The sequence below is a fragment of the Clytia hemisphaerica genome, unplaced genomic scaffold (genome assembly GCF_902728285.1).
Source record: "Clytia hemisphaerica strain Z4C2 unplaced genomic scaffold, Clytia hemisphaerica genome assembly, whole genome shotgun sequence".
Lineage (NCBI taxonomy): Eukaryota > Metazoa > Cnidaria > Hydrozoa > Leptothecata > Clytiidae > Clytia > Clytia hemisphaerica.
This window is the reverse complement of record NW_027103309.1, coordinates 101,039-123,399: the sequence shown is the minus strand read 5'-3', so window position 1 is coordinate 123,399 and position 22,361 is coordinate 101,039. Positions and strand designations below refer to the sequence as shown.

The 22,361-nt window shown below is 35.5% G+C and overlaps 2 protein-coding genes and 1 pseudogene across 3 annotated transcripts in view; 1 reads left to right on the top strand and 2 right to left on the bottom strand.

Moving 5' to 3' along the window:
* Positions 1-2,613: 2,613 nt before the first annotated feature.
* LOC136812709 (centrosomal protein of 78 kDa-like) overlaps positions 2,614-22,361 on the bottom strand; it is a 34,475-nt gene continuing 14,727 nt past the window's right edge. The window contains exons 1-13 of one of the 2 annotated variants that reach the window (XM_067069235.1): positions 15,644-15,936; positions 15,186-15,258; positions 11,610-11,706; positions 10,491-10,563; positions 9,595-9,698; positions 8,399-8,570; positions 7,989-8,102; positions 7,380-7,444; positions 6,757-6,863; positions 5,643-6,165; positions 4,790-4,847; positions 3,320-3,422; positions 2,614-2,966 (exon numbers count right to left, since the gene is read on the bottom strand). In XM_067069235.1, coding sequence (XP_066925336.1) covers positions 2,888-2,966; positions 3,320-3,422; positions 4,790-4,847; positions 5,643-6,165; positions 6,757-6,863; positions 7,380-7,444; positions 7,989-8,102; positions 8,399-8,570; positions 9,595-9,698; positions 10,491-10,563; positions 11,610-11,706; positions 15,186-15,258; positions 15,644-15,881 — 1,806 coding nt within the window. In that variant the 5' untranslated portion in view covers positions 15,882-15,936 and the 3' untranslated portion in view covers positions 2,614-2,887. Of the gene's footprint in view, positions 2,967-3,319; positions 3,423-4,789; positions 4,848-5,642; positions 6,166-6,756; positions 6,864-7,379; positions 7,445-7,988; positions 8,103-8,398; positions 8,571-9,594; positions 9,699-10,490; positions 10,564-11,609; positions 11,707-15,185; positions 15,259-15,643; positions 15,937-22,361 lie in introns of those variants that run through there. The other variant, XM_067069242.1, reaches the window with a different exon arrangement.
* The window catches only part of LOC136812724 (uncharacterized), a 35,250-nt gene continuing 24,436 nt past the window's right edge, over positions 11,548-22,361 (top strand). The window contains exon 1 of the mRNA XM_067069250.1: positions 11,548-11,596. Within this exon, the coding sequence (XP_066925351.1) occupies positions 11,558-11,596 (39 nt within the window). The 5' untranslated portion in view covers positions 11,548-11,557. The remainder of the gene's footprint in view (positions 11,597-22,361) is intronic.
* Positions 16,449-17,366, bottom strand: LOC136812686 (glutathione S-transferase Mu 5 pseudogene; annotated as a pseudogene).

Sequence of the window (22,361 nt, the reverse complement as noted above, 5' to 3'; positions counted from 1 at the left end):
GCGCAAGAAGAGTTCTGAAAATGACTTTCCTCTTTTAAAAACCTGACGTCTTTTAAAAACCTGTTTTCAAAAATCCAATTCTTGAAGATCGACGACATAAATGATAAATGTTTTAAAACAGGAAAAATAATACCAGGCCATATTTTAGAAAGGCAGGATAGTGTTGGTGGCCAAAAGGGCACTTTTTCTTGTGTTTTTCCACTTAAATGGCTGTTTTTACCAAAATTTTAGTGACTTTAGGCGGGGCAGGGTCCGATGACCGGACGCTATAAAAAGGGCATGAAAAATGGCCTAAATACCTTTAAGGTATAAAGTTCAAAAGTGAATTGATCATACAATTAATCTCACCTTGACCTTGTCAAACACCTTTCTTCTTCTTGATTCAAAATGTGAAAACTAAAACTCATTAATTCATTTTCACCTTTTCCACCTTTTCAACAAGGAACCAGCCCAAACGGCAGCCAAAACAAATCTGAACAGTTTTGTTCAGTTTAGCTCGCTTCTCCCATATTTTTCTTTGAATAGATGAAGCGCCAAGTTGAAAAAAATAGAAACTCGTGACATCATCAAAATGTTTACTTTTTCAATACGTCATATCAAAAATTTTCGCGGGAAACACTGATTTAAAAAAATGTAAAAAAAAATGATAGCCACGATAGGCAAAAACTTCCACTTTATCAACTTACTCTTATAGTCAGGTAGAATTAGCCTGAGACCTGGACAAAATTGCCATCAAGCTGAAAATTGGCACAGATGTTCTTTAGGGTATACTGAGTTACCAAAAAAAAAGCCCCATCAATCCGGACAGGGGAGACCATTTTTTCGGACAGTTTAAAACCGGACATGTCCGGAAAATATGTCCGAAAAAAAAGGTGTTCAAATATACAAGTATTATATATCAAAAGAAAGATAATTTCAAGACGAACAAAAAATTTGCTTACAAGAAGTCATGAAAATAAACACAGAAAGTTATGAGTATCAGAAAAGACCCTACTGTCCAACTATTTTTGAATTATGTAGTAGTATTCTCTATTCTCAATGGCAGCGAATCTCCTTACAGCTTCAAGCCATGTGTTTTTTTTAGACCAGCTCCTGAGTGCCAGGTAGCGCCAACCTAGAGGGGTAGTAACTTTCTATACGATTTTCGTGCTGCTCAACATCCAGTTTATGGAATGAAGAGATAAATAGCATTTTAAGGGGGCTTTTGAATTTAGGGGGTCCTAAAAGAGCTCGGGTAAGGAATTACTATGGAGAAGCCGTTTTATGTCAGTAACATCAGCTCATATCTTTTTATCTTAGCCATGGAAATGTGTTATTAGGTGCCAAATAAACGGGCCTTCCCGCTTGTTAAATTTTTCGAAAATTTTCCAACCCCCCCCCCCCCCCCCGGACCTTATTAGGTCCCCGTTTATTAATTTTTAAGAATATTTTCAGTTGGCAAAATGAAGTCCCCTTATTTTGCTCCAAAAGCCTGATTTTAGCCTATATTTACCTTAATTTTGGGTTTTCAGATGTACAATTCTCCAACCTCAGGTAATAGAAATCGATATATAAGCATGATCTAAAGGGAAATTTATCTTACGGAGATTGGGCTGAATCATTTAGGATCAAATTTGTAAAAAAGAGCGGTCCCCCACCGACCTTAAGGCACATATTTTCTTCTGTTGGCGTATAAATCGGTTTGCACATCCTTATCCTTTAGTCACTACATTTTTTGGCGAGCTGACTTTCAATAAGGGCCCTGTATACACTTTCCCCGAAATGTTTTCCAAAACAAGGCTAATCCGCGGGAGAAAAATAATAATTTCCAACGAAAACTTATTAGAATTCAAATAGCGAATTTTGTGCTCGTTAAAAGATCCTGAATAGTAAAATACTTCAGAGAAATATTTAAAGGAAAGCTACCAAATAATGCGATTGCAAACCTGCAAATGGTGGGTTAAAAAAAAAGTTAGAAGTCATAAATTACCTCTTTTAAAATACCGATGTGCCAGAAATAAGTTAACTTTTTCAAGGTGACTATTTTTCAAGTTTTATCTCTTTTAAAAGAATCAAACCAAGTTTCATTTGGAAGAGGAATGATAAACTTAAATTTATTTAGAAATTTAATGGGTTGATTTTTCATGCTTTTACCTTCTCAGAAAATATATTTTAACATTTCAGGATAACTTTTGATCTAATGAACGAAATTCGACAACATCAACATTTTAGTTTCTAATGAAAGAAGTTTCCCAGCTGGCACATAACGTTGTTTCAAGGTTTATCTAACGTTCACAACGTCCATATAACCTTATATGAACGTTGAATTAACGTTGTGTGCTAGCTGGGTGACCTTAAAAAAATTGATACAACTCAAGAAATTTCACTTTAAAAGGGTAACTTATTTCTGGCACATACGGTAGTGATACTTATTTTCTTCGTTAAAAATTTAAATTTTAGATATTTATATACAATATACACATTGAAGCTAAAAAGTACCTTACTTACCCTATAACAATCCAAAAGTTCCCTTAACAATCAAATCGATCTATCTCTTTATATTTTAAGTGTTAAGAGGTCCCGAGACCCATTATCCATACAAATGATAAGATTGTATAGAAATAAAAAAGTATAAGAGTTATTAGCTTTAGAATCTGACTGGTTGAAACTTAAAATTATGATGTAATTGACCTGAATGAACCAATCAGTGCCCAGAAAAAGCGTTTGATTGCCGAGGAAAGTTTTGGATTGTTATGGATCGGTAAGGTCACACATCAAATGAAGCATTCCCCTAGTTAAGGGTTTATTATCGAACAGTGCATGTAAGTTTTTGTACCGAATCACAAAAATATTATCGCCTTGCTATGATGGGTGACATGAAGTTTGAGTTTTGAAAAGCGAACAGTAATCAAGATTTTTCATCCTGTTGTCTTTGCTGTTGGTACGAGGTAGGTTGCTGGTCAAATTGTTGACAAACGTCGTCTAGCCTATAATCAAACCAAAAAATATATTTTTAACTACCATAAAACCATATGCTATAACAGAAAAATATGGCCAAAAAATCGGAAAATTATAATGTATCTAATTATTCAAACGTGAAAAGTTCTTACAATCATCCTGACTGAGCTCTCTTTAATACTTTAATACTCCAAATATTCAAAGTTGTCTGGAATGTAACATAATGCTGCTTTCTCTGTACTTTTTTTTTACATTAACATTTAGATGGAGATCCGCTTGAGACGGAGAAATTCGAGTAAGACATTTTGACTCATAAACAGGGAATTTTACGACACATTTTAGCATTAATAGCCTTGAAAAAACTTTTCTTAAATGTACTTACCCGAGATTTTTGAGCATATCGAGGAACTTTTGAAATTGTTGAAAAGATGATTCGATACTCGCCAACGCGTTCTCATTCTCTAGCAAATCTTGAGGCGACAAATCTGGTATGATAAAATGATCACATTTTAAAACAGATTTTAGGTCTCGGTGAACTTGGATCACAACAAGTCAAATCACATAGACCTTTTCATAAATTACATCACGAACATCACTTGCCTCGTATTCAAACAATTTCCATGGTGATTATATCGCTTGAGACTTCAAATGATTTTTTTTATGAATAGAAAGTAGTTGTAATAAAATCCGCTGGGAGTTAACCACCATGGCAATAATTTCAAAACGAGACAAGTGATGTTCGTTACGTAATTTATGAAAAGGTCTATTGTAATGAGAACTAATTTTCTCTCAGGTGCCCAGTGAGCGCACCACCACCTCGTTGGTAAATTTTCGAAAAACATTTTCAGCTTTCAAAGAAGATTCCTTAAAGGTTTTAGTCTACAATTACCTTAGTTTGGAGAATTTTGAGGTACCACCCGGTACTTAGCCCCCCCTGTTTAATAAAATTAATCAAATTTATAAAATAATTTTTCGACCAACTCGTTTGTTCCGAGCACCCCGTTTGTTCCGAGCACCCCGTTTATTCGGACCCCACACTTAAGAGTAACCAAACAAGTGATACTTTTATGGACCTACCTGGTTATGCATTTAATACATATATAATTGATATCTACGTGAACGTGACCATTAAACAATCATTCAGAACACAAATAGTGACGATCTATTAAAATTAGTCATTTGTTTCTTATGAAAAAACGTTTAGAAACCAAAATTTCATGCTCTTGAAATGTTCTTTCATATTCATTATTCAAGACTTTGTGAGCAAAAAAAACATCTCTCATAAAGAAATTGAGTAATTTGGCTAAGAACATTGATGTATGCTTATTAATAGTGATTCTTATAGATAAACATGCGTTTTTTGAGCCAACAAAACTTTTTTGAAAAAATCTGCTTGAGCCATCTTTTACCTATGATGGTACCCTACTTTCATGCAAAAATCAGAAAAAGCTAATAATCCAATTTTTCACAAAGTCCAAAAAACCCGTTTTTTAGCCGTGTTTTGGCCCCAATTTGGCCCCAAAATTTTTTTTTCGAAAATCAGGCTCCGTCACATTCGAGGGCTTATGGTTACACATCTTTGTGCAAAAAATCAGAAAAAACTAATGAGCCAATCACGAGGAAAGCGAACGAACGAACGAACGAACGAACGAACGAACGAACGAACGAACGAACGAACGAACGAAGGTTAATTTATAGGACCTCCACCCCACCGGGGTAGGTCCAATAAAGGCAGTTTAGATCAAATTCGCTCAGATATGAATATTTTGTTTACTCATAGTCGACGTTAAAATCTATTGAAATGAAATGAACCTTTATATTTTAGCTGATTAATAAAAGGAGCATATAATACCTGGCAACTTGAAATTTAAGGATGTTTTCTTCGCTGATTGTTTCTCTTCTTCCATGACCTGAGATTTAGAGAAGATAAACGAATTACACCTTTTTATTTAAGCCGTACTCTTCTGTGCTTAATGAATGGGGTATTTTCCATTTTTTTCAACCCCAAAATCACATTATAATGTGGGTTAAGACGACAGTGACCCATAAACAAGGATCAACACGATGGGCTTTTCCAGAAAAAAATTTACCCCCACTGTTGAGGATATTGATATTTCGAAGTATTGAGCCCCCTGGATATCCACTCTTAAAAATATGCTCAACCCCCTGGATATCCTCTCTTATAAAAATGCTTACCCCAGGATATCGTAATTTTTACTTGAAAAGACACTTTTACCCCCTGGATATCCGCACCCTTGTAGATATTTAATTCACTTTTGAACAAATATCGTTAACCCCCTGGATATCGGATATCCTCAACGGGGGGGGGGGGGGTACGGACTATTTCTGGAAAAGCCCTATATCCTATGTCTTCTTCTGGCGGTAGACCCCGTACAAACAATCGAAAAAGTGCCTAAAGTTCTAGATTACTGGGCTCTCCACAAAGAATATCAAGATACTGTACTGTACACAAAAACAGAAATCAATAATTTAAGAAAGGGCAAAAGAAATCTTCAATTTTCATTTTCTAAGACAGGGGAGATTTATATCTACGGGTTACCAGATAATTAAAATGCACAAGTAGAGTAAGCGAAGCACGACGAAAAAATGAAAAAATGGGAGTAGGTCCTTTAATCTGGGCTAGAGGTACCTCGCACAAAATCGAGGGTTAGAAATAATAAAAAGTTTAATAAGCAATCGCGTACCATGCTTTGATGTTTATAGAATTCGACGGTGTGCTTCAGCACTTGTTTTTCATGTTTCAACTTCTCGATTCTTTGTTCCGCTTTTCTCCGCTTGCTTCTCTCTTCATCTAACTCCGCACGAAAATCATCTAACTCTTCCCGTAATTGTTCAATCGTTTGCAAATAATCGCTCGCTGCCTGCTCCTCGTGACTGGCGGAGAGCTGAGGATGTGCTTCAGGTGGTGCCTCTTCACTTTCACTTTCGATTTCATCTTCTTCATCGATACACTCTTCAACTTCTAAGACTTCTAAGACTTCTTTCAAATCTTTCTGAACTCTTTTCCGACGTTTCGCTTTCTCTTTTCGTCGATCCGACCATTCATATAAGGGATGATCCGTATCTCGTGGTGGCGAAAGACCGGCAGCCGATTTTTGTGTAAAATACGGAGCGTTTGAATGAGCAACATCTGTGTTACTGTATCGACTTCGTACACGTTCGGCCATTCGCCAGGGAACGTGGTCTTTGGAGCGTTTCGATTCAAGACTATATGATTAAAAGAAATTTGATTTTTGATTTGTTCTCAAAGTGTTCTCAAAAGATTAATCACTACAGTTGACGCTCTCTAATTCGACGTTCTACTATTCGATAGGCTCCATTATTCGATGATATTGAAACTCATTGTCAACAAGGAAACCTCATAAACGTCACTCTACTATTCGATATGTTTCCTTATTCGATGAAGACCCAATTCTCTTGAAAATCTAATTATTAGAGAGCGTCAACTAATATCGCAAGCTCTGCTTTAGGATTTAGAGGCATTGGTGATGCTTTGTAGCTTTTTTTTGGTCAAACTTCTCGAGTAATGTGGTGAAGCTTAATAATACGTAGCACAGAAACACAAAACTCATTTAATACAGATTAGAGGCTTTTCATGGAGGTCATGAGGAATTGGAAACTAATAGCTGTTGTCTTAAGCGAGCTTTTTCGTCTGAAAAGGAAAATGTATTTTACAAAGCAAATTAGCAGATTTTGTTGAAAATTCGCTGAATCATGCAGAATTTTGAGACGGAAAATCATATACTTCACTGAGAAGGAGGAACTTTCAACACTGCATTAGCAAGACGAAGATATTACCTTTTCCTACGGCCGTTTCTTTTCTGTTTCTTATTGACCATAGTGGAGGATCTTTTATTGAAAGTTGTGTCTGATTTGATTTCTTCCGACGCTTTCATCCAAGGATACTGTAAAAAGTATGATTGGCGAATAAAAATATAAAAGAGTCCAAAGATGACATTGAGGAGAAAATGCAATAAGTGCAGGTGCTTTTGCCTAAACCTTCCAAATCTCTTTAAGGATTACACACAAAAAACCCATTCTCTGAAAGTGAGCCAAAATTACTAAAAAGTAAACTTCCCCTCGTGTCGTTGGATCACGAGTTCTGATTTTCAGATGAGATGAAGTTTTTATAAGATACTTTAATAATTGGTCATTCGATTATAAAAATGACGCGTTCTTTAGAAAAAGTAACAAAATTGTTTTATTACTGGTTAACGACCAACCAAATCAAATAAGAGCTTGTATAAACCCCATCTCGTCCCCTGATTTTTGGCTAAATTCACCCAAAACCTTTTTGAAGACAGACTCCATCACATTCAAGGGTTTATGGTTACATATCTTAGTGCAAATAATCTAAAAAATTCAATGAACCAATCACGAGGAAAGATTGACTGTTGATCACGTGAGAAATGTATCTCTACCTCAGAGCTTTCACCACCTGCGTTGACCATCACCATTTCAATCAGCGAACGCAAATTCTGGTAACCTGGCAATGAAGAAGAAGAAGTTTGCAATGGGGTTGTTGTTGGACAATCAAAGAGAATGGGAGAGGGAGTTAGTTTAGCGGATGCAAAAAGCAATAGCATAACAAAAATTATGGTATCTGACCTACAAAAATATAATTTCAAATGACTTTTGACTCGAAAAAGATTAGTTATATTTGACCGTAACCAATTTTAACCAGCAACATTCAGACTGGTGTTTACAGTCTGTTTCAATAATCTGCAGCGGAGACAAAAAAGGTTGTAACTGCTGATGATAGACTTCGTACTAGATAGGCGATTTGTGCTCGTTGGAAAAATATTCAGGAGTAAAGTATATTATTAGTTTGGCGGTTTTTTCAATGTATGTATTTTATAAAAATAAACACAAAATTTAGTAAAGCGAAGTAAAAGCGAAAAGCGAGTCTTTTGGATATAAATAGTTTCATCAAATACGTAGAAAAGAATCGAACGGAAATAAAGGACGAACAAGTTCTACAAAGACTTTCCCGTCAAAAAAATATTGCTCTCACGAAATAAGTCACTCACTGATAAAACTATTTCGCCGGATATCCAGCACCACGAGATTCTTATTCCATTTCAGTGTTTCCATGAGTATCGTTGCACTGTCATCTGATAAACCACATTGCTGAAGGTCCAACGCTAAAAGAATGAGTAGGAAACTCGTACATACTCACTCGACCGAGCAGTTACACTAGGGATTAGTTAGAGGCTAGAGGCTAGAGGCAAAACTTTCCCAAGTAAGAAAAGGTGAAGCTTCAGAATTTGTGCTATATTTCGTATTTAATCTACCAACTTCCTTTATTTTTGAAATTATATATTTGAATTCTTATATGAATCATTATCAACGAAAATTTATTTTCAGACTATTCTTTGAAGCAAAGCATAGTCGTCTTCAATCTTAGAATACTGCGTTTCCATATCAAATGGAAACATACCTTTAAGCCAGATATCATCTTTGAGAGCATCAGCCAATATCCTGCCTCCTTCATCACCCAATTTGTTTTGGCATAATGCCACTCTTCTCAACCCGTGCATCTGATCTAGGTCAGGTTTGCGATATCGGAGACTTGCTTGCCAAGCTACCTCATGACGTTGTGAACTTTGGTACTAAAATGATGGAGAAAAGTGAGACTGGCTTGCCAAGCTACCTCATGACGTTGTGAACTTTGGTACTAAAATGATGGAGAAAGTGAGACTTGCTTGCCAAGCTACCTCATGACGTTGTGAACTTTGGTACTAAAATGATGGAGAAAAGTGAGACTGGCTTGCCAAGCTACCTCATGACGTTGTGAACTTTGGTACTAAAATGATGGAGAAAAGTGAGACTGGCTTGCAAGCAATGCGTTGTACCTACAATGACGTTGTGAACTTTGGTACTAAAATGATGGAGAAAGTGAGACTTGCTTGCCAAGCTACCTCATGACGTTGTGAACTTTGGTACTAAAATGATGGAGAAAGTGAGACTTGCTTGCCAAGCTACCTCATGACGTTGTGAACTTTGGTACTAAAATGATGGAGAAAGTGGAGACTTTGCCAAGCTACCTCATGGACGTTGTGAACTTGGTATAAAATGATCTGATTGCTTGTCATGACGTTGTGACTTTGGACTAAATGATGGAAAATGATAAGACTTGCTTGCCAATGCAACATATGAGTGCTTTATAGGTTTTTCAGGTTTGTTAAGTGACGTCATTTCCGCCATCATGGAAGCCAACATTCGATCGTCTACTTCGATAATGGCGCAACTTTTTAAACAATAAATCATAAACCTCCGTTATGATATTAGAGAGAAGTTAATAAAGAAGATGCATTCTCTAAGATTCGAGCTACTGTCATACAGTATTCTTAGTTCATCTGTCGCTTTAAAATATAAAAAGAGGGTTTTCGGCCTTAGAATATAGCAAAATGTAATAAAATGTTCTGTTAAAATCTGTCGTTTTCAGTCTTCTTTCTTCGTGATATGAAAAGCTTTGCTTTGTCAAGTTATGAAACTATGTCAAATGACAAATTCATTCTTGAATAAAGAAAAGATACGATTTCATTTCAAAAGTTTCAAAACCGCGCAGTAGAAATACTACCTTGATCGTCTAATACTGGCTAAAATAGAAAAAAACACTAATAACTGTTGTACCTTTATAACACTTGCCAAAGCTTCCATAGATTTCCATGTTAAGGCGCATTTTGTGAAATTGATGGAAGAAATAGTCTTTGCTTTTCGGATCCCTTCCATTAAGTCTGTATATTGAAAAAAAGATTTTGACTGTCGATAACATTATGTTTGTCAATCCAGGTCAATCTACTTCATTAAAAATCTTCACACAGAATGTTAAACTTAAAATTTTTTTTCTCCATAAGTGTACCCGTTTCATATCAGACACATATTTCATATCAGAACAGTGTCTGCCTATTGTTATGTTATGCTGATAAAAGCAAAAAATGCTTTTCTTTTATATTTCTGGCCAATCTTGCTCCACATCCGTGTCAATCCTATGTGAAAGAGCTTGTGAATTAAAATTGATGAGTAAGGAAACGATATCACTCTTATTTGAAAAAAAACTTATTTTAGATATTGTTTTCCATGATATATATTCTGTCCCTTCTGTTCACTATTCGTCTTAGTATGAACCACAAGTGATTTCATAGTTCAGAGATGCTGAATAAATCACTATGCCTAGCAGGCTGTGCTGATGAGTTCCAATAAGTGAAATTAGTTGGAGAGAAATTCTTATTTCTTAAGAAGGTACACCTATGCTGACAAAGCATAATTAACAAAAAAGTTGTGCTAGGGAGGCGACACGAAAGTGAGCTAAAGCTGTTTTTCTGCTGCTTTAGAAAATGCTACCAAACTAAATGGTTATAATTTTATATTATTGATGCGTCAAATTATTTCCATTAAGAAATGCATCAATTTCCATAATTTAAAAGCCAGCAAAATCAATTTAAGGGTAGATAAAGATCACTAGTGTTATAAATTAAACCCTCAAAGTTATACTTATTAATAAATTAATCATTATAAGTCTCACTTACGATTGAAGCCTTTGTCGCGGACAGGACATTGTTCGAATGAAAGAAACTTAAGTGTTGTCACCTTTGGAAGTGCCTGAAATGATGAAAAATGACATTGGATAGTTACGTTAAGGTCAATCACATCAATCCTAGGCTAAGAATCTTCATACATCGTACTATTATTAAACCCATGACTCCAATCAAATCAAAGGACATCACATATGAAAATGTATGAAAGTTAATATCCGGGGGAGGGGGGGGGCACATAGGTAAAATTGGGTACGGGACGTGCCGCTGGTCAGGGTCCCTTTTTAGGTTCTTAAAAAGATATCTGACAGGGTCCCAAATCTACTAATTTTCAAGACATGGTTCTGACAGGGTTCACTTTTGGTTATTTGGACAAATTTTCAGGGTAAAAATCAGAAAAAATTTCAGTTTTTCGTCTACTTTTAGTCATTTTTGCCACTTTGTTAGGGTGGAAATTGGAAAAATTTTCAATTCTTCGTTTTGACACAACGTTTTTGGTCACAACTTTACCAAAAATTCATATCTGACAGGGTCAACTTTTCGAACTCCAACGGCACGTCCCCGTCGGCCGTCAAGGTCATGCCCCCCCCCCATTGGGTTAATATATTCTTTAAAAGTCGAATGTGTGAAGCTAATATAAAAATCCTTTTTAAGTTTCAATCAACGACAAATAAAAAGAACAAAAATGTGCTTGCCATACTCGTTCTATACTTTAAAATTTCTTTCCCAATGGTGAATGTGGTCTCAAACCTCCACAGACAATCACAAAAAATGCATGTTAAAGGCTTCCCTTAATTTTGTCTATGCATGAATAGCAGATATTTATCAATTCGATCTCGAATTAAACATTTATTTGTCAACAAGTAAAAAAGTACATTACTATTACTGTCAGTTTCACCCGAAGGATTATCAAATGTAAAATGATTAACTTCTACTTCGAAACTTCAATAACTTCTACTTCGAAACTTCAATTCGATCTCTCAATTTTAGGAATGAACAGTCCAAGTAGAAGAAAAAGTCATTACTTGATCGCTAGTCTAAATCTAGCACAACGTCAGTGAATGAATGGGCACATTGAAAGTAGCAAACATATCATAACAGTAAGTTTAGTACCTTTGACAAAATATAGATGTCTTCTTCTCTGAGCAGTATATTTTGCAGCACAAGACACTCCAAACAGGGGTTTCCAATCAAAACGTCTTTTAAAACCCTGGAAATATAACAATGATAACAATATATTTCAATAACTATGATTATAACAAAGAAATTTGTTGTGAAAGTTGCTCCGAACATTGACATTCTTGAGATCTATCAGGTTAATTCTAGACTTATTGTTATTGATGTTATCGTATCGGGCTGCTCTCTGAGAGTTATAAACTGTTATGCCCCGACAGAAGAGAGTGCTATAACTACCAAAAACCTGTTCTATAGCACTCTCAAAAAGCAAATCATTACCACAAATGCAAATCAAAAAGTGATATGTCTTGGGGATTTCAATGCTACTACCTCGGCATCACTCTACAATTCATCCTTGAGAGAGAACAGTGTAATCGAAGACTTGGTCATCAACGATAACGGCGAACGTTTCCATGATCTCTTCCAATCGTACAAACTTTCAGTCTTGAATACGTGGTTCAATCATAAACTTTGTCGTAGATATACTTGGCACTCGCCAGTTGGGAACACCAGAAAGGTATATGATTTTATTCTCTGTTGTAGCTGGTTGAGACAGTATTGTATGAATTGTCGAGTATACAACTCATATGACTTTGATAGTGACCATCGTTTGGTGATCGCAAACTTATCTACTCCATGCACCAAAATGTCACGCTATAAAAAACATCGAATGAAATCACCAAAGAAACGTTTTGACTTCAAATCCCTGAATCGTGCTGAGACAGAACAAAACTTTAAAAGGAATCTCTCCATCAAGCTTGAGTATATTCAGCCAGAAATGCAATCGAATACTCAACTCAACGAACACTTTATTACTTCTATTCAAGAAGCTGCAGACGAAACGATTCCGAAAATAGTTGCCCGAAAACTACACCAGCCGTGGCATGAGAATGTAAAAACTTAAGGAACTATATCAACAGAAAGAACTATTGGTAATGAGAAATGCCTGTCCGAAAAAAGTGAAAGCCGTTCGTAAGAAAATCAGAACTAGAGCTCGACAATTACGAAATCAATTTTTATAGAGATGAAGCCGAGAAAATAAACCAATTGTCCATTAATTAACAGAGAACTTGATAAATTATTTGGCCGTGCCAAAAGCAAGAAACCACCTTAAAAACCAGTCCATTTGGATCATGTCCTCCGGAACAAACTTTTGAACCATTTTAAAACACATTTTAACCCAGAAGACCCTTCTACAACCCAAACACCTGAGGAATTTCTGAATCTTCCAATTTTCGTCAATGCTCTACAGAATATCTCATTGAATTCTGAATTAAATGATGCACCCCCAACCGTTGAAGAAATACAGAAACACTTACAAAAACTTAAAAATAACAAGGCATCTAACGACATTGAACCGGAGCTCTTGAAAAGATGTACCGAACCAATCATGCTTCAGGTGATACAGAGAATGATGTTCAACCTGTGGGATAATCTCGACATCCCTGGTGTGTGGGGAAACTCTAGACTTAAGACATTGTGGAAAGGGAAAGGTTCAAAGAAAGACCCAACAAAATACCGCGGAATTAGTATAGGATCAACCGTCTGCAAATTAGCCATTAATATGATTCTTGAACGACTCAGACCCTGGTACGAAAATCAGTTATCGGATGAACAAAATGGCTTTAGAAAGGACCGTGGAACAACAGACGGTATCTACACAGTCAAACGAGTTCACCAAATTTCAAACAAAAAGTCTGAACCTACATTTCTTCTATTTGTTGATCTAAGTGCAGCTTTCGACCACATACCACGAAGCTGGCTCTTTGAAAGTATAAAACTGCGCTTCCCTGATAGATCCATCCCTCGAACTTTCGAAATTCTTCAAACCTTGTACGAAAATACCACCCTCACCTACGACGATGCTATGATATCCTTCAAAACGACTTCCGGTGTGCGTCAAGGGGGACCCGAAAGTCCCTTTTTGTTCAATTTATATCTAGACTTCGTTATGAGAGTATTTATCGAAAAATGTAAAGATGATAACCGAATCAAGTTCTTCAAACACAAATATCGAGTTAACCCACAAGCACACTCTCGTGCAGAAAGATCCGAGATGAGAGCTAGTGGAATACGAACTTGGGGAGAAGCGACTCTCTCTTTGGTGTGGATATGCTGATGACATCGTCCTCTTTCTACTTTCACTCGAGGGTATCAGTGCTGCAACAGAGCTTTTGGATTTAACTTTCACTGCCTTTGGTTTGACAATCAATGTCTCGAAAACCGAAACAATGACCATCAATCAAGACCAATATCTCGATTCTATCATATCTCTTCGTGAAGAGCAACTCAAAAATGTCAAAGAATTCAAATATCTTGGTGCTGTCCTTAATCACCTTCAACCAAACACAGGGGAAGCAGAACTCAATCAAAGAATTCAACTTGCAATTGTAAAATTCGCCCAAATGTCTAACCTGCTACAAAACTTCCAAATCAACCTACGTGTTCGTATCTTCTTCCTCAACAGTTTCGTCAGGAGCCGGTTAACGTATTCATGTCAGAACTGGAACTTAACGTCTCTCCAGTACGACCGCCTCGATGTCACCTATAGAATGTTTTTGAGGAGAATGGTCAGAGGTGGATTTCGTTATGTAGATGAGGTCAATAATGATTTTCGATCCGTCATTAGCAACAACCAGCTTCACACTATATGTGGTACCTCAGATGTTAATGTTTTTATCAAACAACAACAACGAAACTACGCAGCTCATGTTGTGAGAATGCCTTCTGGTCGCTTGAGTAAATTGTTAATGTTTAATGATGATAAAAATTGCAAACGTGGTAGAATTTCTTTGACTTTACTCGATCAAGTAATTAAAAATGAGAATTGTTCGATTGAAAAGTTTTGTGGAATGGCTATTGCAAAGAAAAATGCAAGATAGACAGAGAGTCTTCTTAAAGGGCTCTCTGTCCTTATTTTCTAGGAATAGGAAATAGTAAAATTTTATATATATATAGTCGGCAGTCGGCTCCAAAGGAGTCTAAGGTGTTTACACCTTCGTTGATTCATTTTTTGTTTTCTTCTTCTGTCAGTCTACCTGGAGTTTGTTGTCATCTTGTACAGGCCGCTGGGGTAATGTCGCCTGACTGTCTTGAATGACAGTCAGCCTGTCCCAAGCCAGGATAAAGACAGAGGGACCCAGAGAGGACTAATTACCCTTTCATTATAACATCGTCTCTCTAAGAGGAAAAAGAATTCGGCCATTCTTTGTTGTTTGTAGATCTGACAGGAGAAAACATTTTATTTTCATACTATATATATATATATGAACAATGATTTACTTAACCTTCGTAGGCACTTTTTTTGAATTCAATAATATGCTTAAAAAATTCAATGAATAACTTTCAATGTTTTTAAGCAGTGTATAAAATAGTGTATAAAGAGTGTGTATAAAAGCATCTTTTTTAGTCACTTCACGCATAGAACTTGCGCAGTAAGTAGTAATACGAAGTAATAATGGTTAAAATCGTAGCTCAGAGAAAATTTCATAAAAATTACACAATTGAACATACCTGGAGAGTTGGGAATTCAAAGATCGAGTTCTGATTGGTAACTTCTTTTTCTGTGAGCTGAACTTCTCCAAACCTAAATGAAACCAACAAGACCTAATCCAATTTCTAAAGAATTTTACTTTCTAGGACCTTTATAGATATATTAATTTTGTTCCTGACCTTGAACTACGAAGGATATTTACAATGGAGAGAAATTAGCGAAGGAAAATAGGTAATTTTGGTCGAAATTTGCCTAAAAAAATTTGTTTAGAAAAATTGAGCACCGTCACATTTTGGGCATTACCATTTTGCATCTTTGTGCAAAAAATCAGAAAAAAAACTGAATTGATCACAAGAAAAGCTGGTAACAGAGAAACAGACGAACAAACGGACAAACATTAATTTACATGACCTCAGGTCCAAAAAGCTTTACTGATAATTCAAGTTAAAAAAAAAATTAAACATTGTATTGTACATACCACCATGACTGGGCTTTTGCCATGCACTTGATATAGTAATATATTTCAAAGTAGCATCTTTACGAAGAGCAGTCAAGATAGATTTCCATTCATTGTCTCTGATTCGATCAGCATTCAAATACAATGCATTGTCTTCTTTGTGTGCCATGACGTAAGGTAATGGAAAAGCATTCTGTAACAAAGATGTCCTCTGATATTCCTCAAAAAATGAACATGGTTTCTTGGTAGGACGTTCCATTCTTTTATGGACTATTTACACATTTAAACTTATTTTTATCGTTTGTTGTCTATCTAAATATTATGAAATGAAATTCATCAAGAGGATGAGAGACTAATGCAGACTGAGTAACACAAAACTCAATGGCTTATAAACAAATCGAAAAAGTTAAATTAGAAATATTTATATGACAAAACTATTTTGAAAGTCAAAAGAGCTTAAAGGTTGTTTTTAAATAAGTTTGCTTACTCATCAATTTTGATTTACAAGCTTTTTTTACATTGGATTGACACAGATGTGGAGCAAGATTGGTCAGAAAAAGGGAAAGAAAAACTATTTTTGCTTATATCAGCATAAAATAACAATAGGCAGACACTGTCCTGATATGAAATATGTGTCTGATATGAAACGGAAACACTTATGTAAAAACAAAACCTTTAATCTAAATTAAGGAACTAAATTCAAGCCTTTTCAGAAAGATAAAACTTCACTTTAGCTCAGCAAAGCTGCTTCTATATCATTTTAAGGCCTCCGCAAGATTATTACCTTATATACCTAATGAATGTAAGGAAAAAAAATAACATGAAGTTAATTTTGCAATGTAATATTTTCAAATCTAATACTGACAAATCTAAAAATATTGATATCTAAAATGTATATAAAAAACCTGTTTATAAAACCCTACCTTTAAGAAAATGACGCACAAGCTGCAAAAAAATAACAAAACCCAAGGAGTCTATAGATTCTCATTTGAACATTGCCATCTTATTGTTGATGTCACCTTTGAAACATTTCTCCGAAGCCATAAACTCCTTGATTTCTGGAACATTTTCAAAATTTCTCATGAAATTTTTCAAATTATCATATACATCAAAGATATTATTTGAAAACAATCGATGTTGATCTAAGAGCTCGTACATAATGAAGTCCACAAAGGTTAATTTGTCTCCTGCAAACCATTTGTGAGTAACCCCAAGGAAGCGGTCAAACATTCCGAGAACATTTTTGACACTTTCAAGATACTGCTCTGATTTTTCTTTGAAATTAGATGCATTTGAGCCATACACAAGCCGTGTGAAACCATTTCGGAAATCCATGGCTTGATTCTCAATCATATCCATACAGACATTTTGTTTTTCTGTTTCACCAACTAGACCAAATTTGCGTCCCAAATAACGCATGATGGCATTACTCTGTGTGATCTTGACATCATCGTCAAGTAGGTATGGTAGGTTAGGGAAATCTAATCCAAAAGATTGCTTGACATTTGTCCAACAAGATCGGTCGTAATCTGGTGCATCACCACACTCATAATGGCGATCCTCAAAATCTGCTTTAGCATACCCAAGAACCATTCTTGCTGGTTGGGCAAGCCCTCTAATTTTCCAATACGCAATAACAATAGGTGCCATGTTTTTAGATTTTTCTTAATAATTTGACAAAGTTAAAATTAATGTAATTGTCAATAAACATTCAGATTTCAGTCAATTATTAAAATTTTTAAACTTTGCATATCTTCAGGCTTTTATAGGAATAGAATGAAAAGGATTTTAAAATTAGGGTTAAATATTAAGGTTAGAAAGTTGAAGATGTTTTTGTGAAGGCCTTGTGTTGAATCTTTAATCATAAAAAATCAGAAGTTCAAATTTGGTTGTTCCCCTGGGCGTACTGATTTGCACTAAAGCCAAAAGTTAGGAAAATGGCATATTTTTAGGCCTTTCCAGGCCTGTTAATATTTCAAAATAATGGTAAATCTTATTTTTTTCATTTGCTCTTTACTAAAATTTAACAAGCTACATGCTGAAAGGACCTACCAGAAGATTGATTCAATAAGAAAACAGAAATTTTCCAGTGCGGAAAGGGGTCTGATCCCCCTTCTTAAATGATACCCCCCCATCTTGGCATCCCCCCTAACCTTCAAGAATGCCTAAAACCCAAGGATTTTGGACAAAAATAGCTAACAAATATATGTGAAATATCTTTAGAGAGAGAAAGCTTTTATAATAAACTTCTTTCTTCTTTTTGGCTCAGACTACTCTAACAGAACACTTTCTTTCATGAAGACCAAATTTCATAACAGTGCTTTAAGATAATCTACAATATATATGTATATCCCCCCTTCCTTTCTATCCCCCCTTCCTTGCTATCCCCCCTTCCTTGCTATCCCCCTTCCTTGCTATTCCCCCCCTTCTTGCTATCTCCCCTCTTCCTTGCTTCTCCCCCCTTCCTTGCTATCCCCCCCTTCCTATACCCCCCCCCTTCCTTGCCCCCCTTCCTTGCTATCCCCCTTCCTTGCATCCCCCCCTTCCCCCCTTGCTATCCCCCCTTCCTTGCTATCCCCCCTCTTTTTAATGAAAATTTCTGATCCCCCCCCTTCTTTATTTTTTGGAAGGCGAACAACTTTAATAATATGTCTCTAGTTTGTTGACAAATTTTATATGTTAATTTCCTTTAATGAACAAACTGAAAGCAAATGAGTTTGTTTGAATTTGCAAAAAGGTGGTGACAAAGTTTTTCAAATGACTCCCAAATTTTTTTTCAGTTATTATGTACCTGAACCTTTAAAATCCGAAATATCTGTACTTAAACTATGTGCTCATTAAAAATTCATGGTTATAAAGAAAAAATGTCCCGTACGAGATGGCATGTCTTTTTGAGCAGCTGGTCTTGTAAAAGGCCATTTAAAACCTAAAATTCGTTTCAATTCAAGGCTAATACTATGTACCAAGAGATTAAAAATCATTGAATTGCCAAAGATATCCTTTTGGTAGGAAAAAAGCGAACTAATTGTCAAATTTAACACAAACTATCATTGATAACCCCTATTATCCATGATTACATGAAAATTTGGCTCAAATCTTGCTCAGTATATGGGCAGCACATTAAAATTATCAAAAATTGGAAAATTATTCTTTAGCTTAAGGAGCCGTCAACAATCGACAATCTTTTTCTTAACGGCTCCAGGCCGTAAGGGAGGGGGGTCAACGTTTACGCAGTCAAAATAGTTAAAAAAAGAAAGAAATCTCACTTAAAATATAGACTCCTCGCAGTGTCCTAAAATCTTAAAAAATACTAAGAAACCATACAATCCATCACTTCCACCATACTTTTCAATCATATATATCAAGAAATATAATTTGACAAGTGACCCAATTAGGCAATCCCCATGGTAACAACCGCTATTCCTATCCCGCTCTGACTCGCTTCGGGTGAAATCCTAACTAACGTCAAATCTCAAAACCACAATGTTTTCCTGTGGAAAGAAAGAAGCATTTCAATGTTGTTTCCTCCTTTTATATATTTAAGTATTTGTTCGCTTCGCTGTTTTATAGAACAATTTTAATCAAAACAAACAGCCTGATGTTTAAGTCTCGTGTTCCTTTTGTTTAGACGGTCCGCGCGGCCTTTGAATTTTGCAGAAGGTTGGTCTTTTTTATGAAATGCTGCTATTTTTGTTGATTATGATTATGGAGATAAATAATCCCGGCAACTTTCTGAAAAAAGTTTAGAAATTATCTCCATTATTTTTAAAATGTAAACTGAGCAAGCCATAAAATTAAAGATAGATGACGAAACAACGATGAAAGTGAAGAAAATTTAAAGTTTCATTGATTTTTGATAATTCAAACTTTGAAGTTAAGAGGTGGGGGTGGGGGGGGGGGTTTCAAATTAGCGTCAATTTAACGTTAGTTGTGGGAGGAATCGATATGTGAGTCTTAACGTTAAAAAAAGGATTTTTTTGTCGGTGGCCCATAAGTGCTTGCGTGCAGCATTGGGTAAAAGTCCAAATATACATTTCCTGTAACCTTTACCTTACTGATATATATGTGTATATATTCTAAATTTTGCGATGCACTAAATTGGGCAATTTCAAAAAGTGGGAATAAAGAAAGAAAATGACTGATTTCACTTGAAACACAAAGCCTTGGGCGTAAACATACCGAAAATAGTAACAAAACTAAGTGTAAACAGTATTTATAAATTTCGCAAATTCACAAATTGTAACAGGCAAAATTTAATACCATTAAGGTGTATAGTACAGTAGTATACCGTAACTTGGTCTAATGTCAACATCGCTCGTCTAAATTTGACACCCTTTTCTAGAGCTGAAAAATAAAAAAAGGTCGAAATTATTTTTCTTTGCTTAGTGGTAAGGAAGGATAGATCTTTTTTCAATCACCGATTCCAACTTTCATATTATTCCTATCTCTAAAGAAGAGTGTCGAAATTAAAAGACGGATGTTGGTATATATATTATGAACAGTTAGGGCTATACTGCAAGGTCATTCATTTGAGGGCTATGCATGTTAGCCTCCACTGATGCAAGCAGCGGCGGATCTGAGGGGGTGCAAATGGTTCAGCTGAACCACCCCAACCCTTTTAGTTTTAATTAAATTAAAAAATACAATGACTCTTTCTTCAAGTGAAATCTAGTTTTCTGATCGGAACTGATTTTTCTTCTTGGTCATATCTCGATATTATTTTACCAGGGGTGGGTTGTATGCATGTGGCGTGCGTTTCCGTGGTGCGCGCGACAAACTTAGCTTTTTCCGCGCTAAAAATCTTTATGTTATGTGTGTACGGCGTAGCTAGCTTTCCCGCGCTGTAAAAAATCTTTGTTATGATTTTTTTTGCGGGATTACATATCTAGCTGCTTCTGTGCTAGGAAATCTTTAATTTTGAACCTGGTTCAGAAAATGCATCCAGTGAAATGGCAAATTTGAGGTGGTTCAAGGAAATTTCTCGAAAATACGAGACCGAACCTGACCGACCGTTTTGAGCGTAAAAGATTTTCCTACAAAAATAACATTCAGTCGCATGTCGTCGCCGGCAAAATATTGAAATGGTTTGAAGGGTAGCCATTCGTACGGCAAACGACCTCACTTCTTTGCAAGCGTTCAATGCAGTGTTTTAAAGAAAGGAATTGAAGTCCTGAAAAGTGTTAATAATCAGGCAATTACTTATCTTTTTGAGGATATTTTTGGTTCGATTAAATCAGTAAATTTGACAGAATCACACAACAATATCAATCAATGTATGATGATTTTGACAAAGACTCTGTGTGATGGAATTTTCATCTGCTTTTGTTTGATGTGGTGAAGAGTGACAAAAGAAAAAGAAAAGACGACTTTCATTCTGAGGAAACATTTTTGTTTTGGTTTATCTTTAGAGGAGAAGCATCATACCAACAAAAACAAAACTTAAATAAATTTAGCTTGATAAATGAAGTTTGGAATTTTTTTTGGGAAAGGACTTAATTGTGAATATTTGGTGGAAGTTTATCGTGTCTTGAATATAATCACGAGATTTACGTTTGGCTCTTCTCCCATCATCGAACATCGGGAATATCACGGGGAAAAAATCTACCTAGCTATATATGGATCACGAGATTTGCGATTGGCTACGTTTCGAGAGATTCTTCTCCCATCATTGGACATTGATGAATTTCACATGGCTACGTTTCGAGAGATTCTTCTCCCATCATTGGACATTGATGAATTTCACATGGAAAAAAAGCTAGCTAGCTTTATTTTTGAAAACTATTATAGAAAAACAAAACAAAATTTGTTTTATAACAGAGACTGGAAGAAAGGTTCGGTTAGGGAACAACATTTTAGCAATTTGATTGAATTTGGTTGAAGAATGAAGTTTCTGGAAAGGTGAACCTTCATGCATGCTTCGAGATAATGTGATGCGAGGAAATATTTTTGGTTTCGTCATGTCATAAGAAGAGAGAGTTCATACCACTTTATACTTGCAAAACAAAACTAAGATTACTTTTACGTGATCATATGAAAATATGGTACTTTTATACAAAAAGAGACATTGGTGACCTCTGAAAATATTACACTCTTGTGCTTAATTGTAGGTGGTAATTTTGCAATTTTTTGGTAAAAATCACCCAATTAGCATTTGGTAATGACCTCCAATTCATGAAATTTTCCTGATAAAGTTCCAACACCTTCATTTTTTTTTTGGGAAAATCACCCCAAAATCAGTTAATAATGACCCCCCATTTTATGAATTTTCTCTGAGAGTACTGCCCCTGCATCTTCCACCCCCCTACCAGTAAGCATAAAAGAGTACGATTGAATGCAGAATTTATGAAATGATATTATAACAACAATCTCTACCAATAGAATTATAAACAACACTCCATACAATTAAAAAAGTTGAAAAGGTGCTTTCCTACACATTGTTGATGATTACTGTTAGTACCTTTAATAATTCTTAAAAACATCAAACTTTTTACTTTGAATGTAAAAAGTACTTTTTATGAGATTATTCATCTAATTTCTGAATGAGAGCTAGAATCTATTGAGTCTATTTTCACATAAATACATTATATCAGTACTCCTGGTGTACTCCACTTTTTGGCAATCTTTTATTTTTCCATCTTATTGTAGTCCCTTGTATTATATGTATTATATAAATAATCTCCTTTATTTTTTAACTTGATCACTGTTTTCAAAATATTATCCATTTTTGGTTTTATAATGT